General features: G+C 37.2%; 1 protein-coding gene across 1 annotated transcript; it reads left to right on the forward strand.

Moving 5' to 3' along the window:
* The first annotated feature begins 234 nt into the window (after positions 1–234).
* LOC142108499 (olfactory receptor 6M1-like) lies at positions 235–1,406 on the forward strand. The gene has a single exon (XM_075192196.1). The coding sequence runs from the start codon at positions 349–351 to the stop codon at positions 1,300–1,302; it is 954 nt and encodes a 317-aa protein (XP_075048297.1). The 5' UTR covers positions 235–348; the 3' UTR covers positions 1,303–1,406.
* Positions 1,407–1,633: the final 227 nt, after the last annotated feature.

Here is a 1,633-nt window from a genome sequence, read left to right on the forward strand (position 1 = left end):
AACACACTTTATCTTTCACAGTTTGGAGAAAACGTTTTGCCATCTATATTATGGATGCCAGTTTTTAGAGAAGCTGCAAACATTCAGTGACATCCTTGTCTTTATAATAAAGCATACACAATGTTAGTGTAGTAATAACATAACCAACACATATCAAAATATCATACTTATTTCTGAGTAAGAATACCCTAACAATTTCTTATTCTTATCTTCTGTTGCGAGCTAATTATTGTAGTCTATTATTACAAAAAAAATCTCTCTATATACATTCCAGGCATAGATAATTAAGGAAGCTTAAATATCAAATAGCACCCACTCTTACTCCATCATGTTTACGGGGAGAAGATAATGGAAAATCAGAGCAGTGTGGCTCATTTCTTCTTGGTTGGGTTTACTATCTCTGTAGAGCTGCAACTATTTCTCTTTGTGGTTTTCTTTGCCATCTACCTATTGACTGTGACTGCTAATGTTGCTATCATTACTTTGGTTCGCATAGACACTAGACTTCATACTCCTATGTACTTCCTTCTTAGCCAGCTCTCTTTCCTAGAGATATGGTACACATCATCCATTGCACCTAAACTGTTGGCTAATTTGGCTGGCTGGAAATACATTTCATTACCTGGGTGCCTCTCACAAATATATTTTTATTTTTCTTTGGGTTCCACAGAGTTTTTTCTTCTGGGAGTGATGGCCATTGACCGCTACATTGCTATTTGCAACCCACTGCGCTATCCATCCATCATGAATGGTCAAGTATGTATACAGGCTGTTGCAGCTTGCTGGGCAGTTGCTTTCCTCTCTGTGTTTTTCCTTGTGCTTCTGCTATCCCGCTTGAAATTTTGCCCACCTGCTGTCATCAACCATTTCTTCTGTGACATCCCACCTCTTCTCCACCTCTCATGCCAAGACACGTTGTTAGAGGAAATTGTAGTCTTCTTTTTTGCTTGCAGTATCATTCTCACCTCATTGCTCCTTACTGTTGTATCCTATGTGCTCATCATTTCTACCATATGTAAAATACCATCCACCAAAGGGAGAAAAAAAGCCTTCTCGACATGTGCTTCACATTTCACAGTGGTCTCTATTCTGTACGGCACAGTCATATTTATCTATGTTCGACCCAGTGTGTCCTACCCAATGGATGTCAATAAGGTGATAGGGGTTTTCAACACAGTGGTGACACCATTACTGAACCCTTTAATTTATTGTCTGCGGAATAAAGAAGCAAAGCAAGCTCTTTGGAAGGTGATGAACGTAAAGCTATCAAGGATGAATGTTATTGCCTTTACTGCCAAGTGACTATGGGCAGGAGAACATGGAACGGGATTCCAACTGAGAGAATACAGTGGTAGAAGAAATATTACTTCATGGTCTGATATCACTAACTGGACAGCATGTGTGAACTATCCGAATGGGCTGTATTGTTTAACAGTTTTAAACAAAAAACATTTTTTTATTTGAATAAAAATGTTGAAAATGCAAAATATGGAATTGGAGTTTAAAATAATAATTTTTTTCATCTTGTGTTGTTAACATATCAATATACCACAGCTAAAAAGCACACATTGGAATCAATAAAATTGAAGATATTACAAGATTTTGCTATTGTAATTTTAAAAGTGAGCATGCA

Source organism: Mixophyes fleayi, chromosome 1, assembly GCF_038048845.1.
Source record: "Mixophyes fleayi isolate aMixFle1 chromosome 1, aMixFle1.hap1, whole genome shotgun sequence".
NCBI classification, from domain to species: domain Eukaryota; kingdom Metazoa; phylum Chordata; class Amphibia; order Anura; family Limnodynastidae; genus Mixophyes; species Mixophyes fleayi.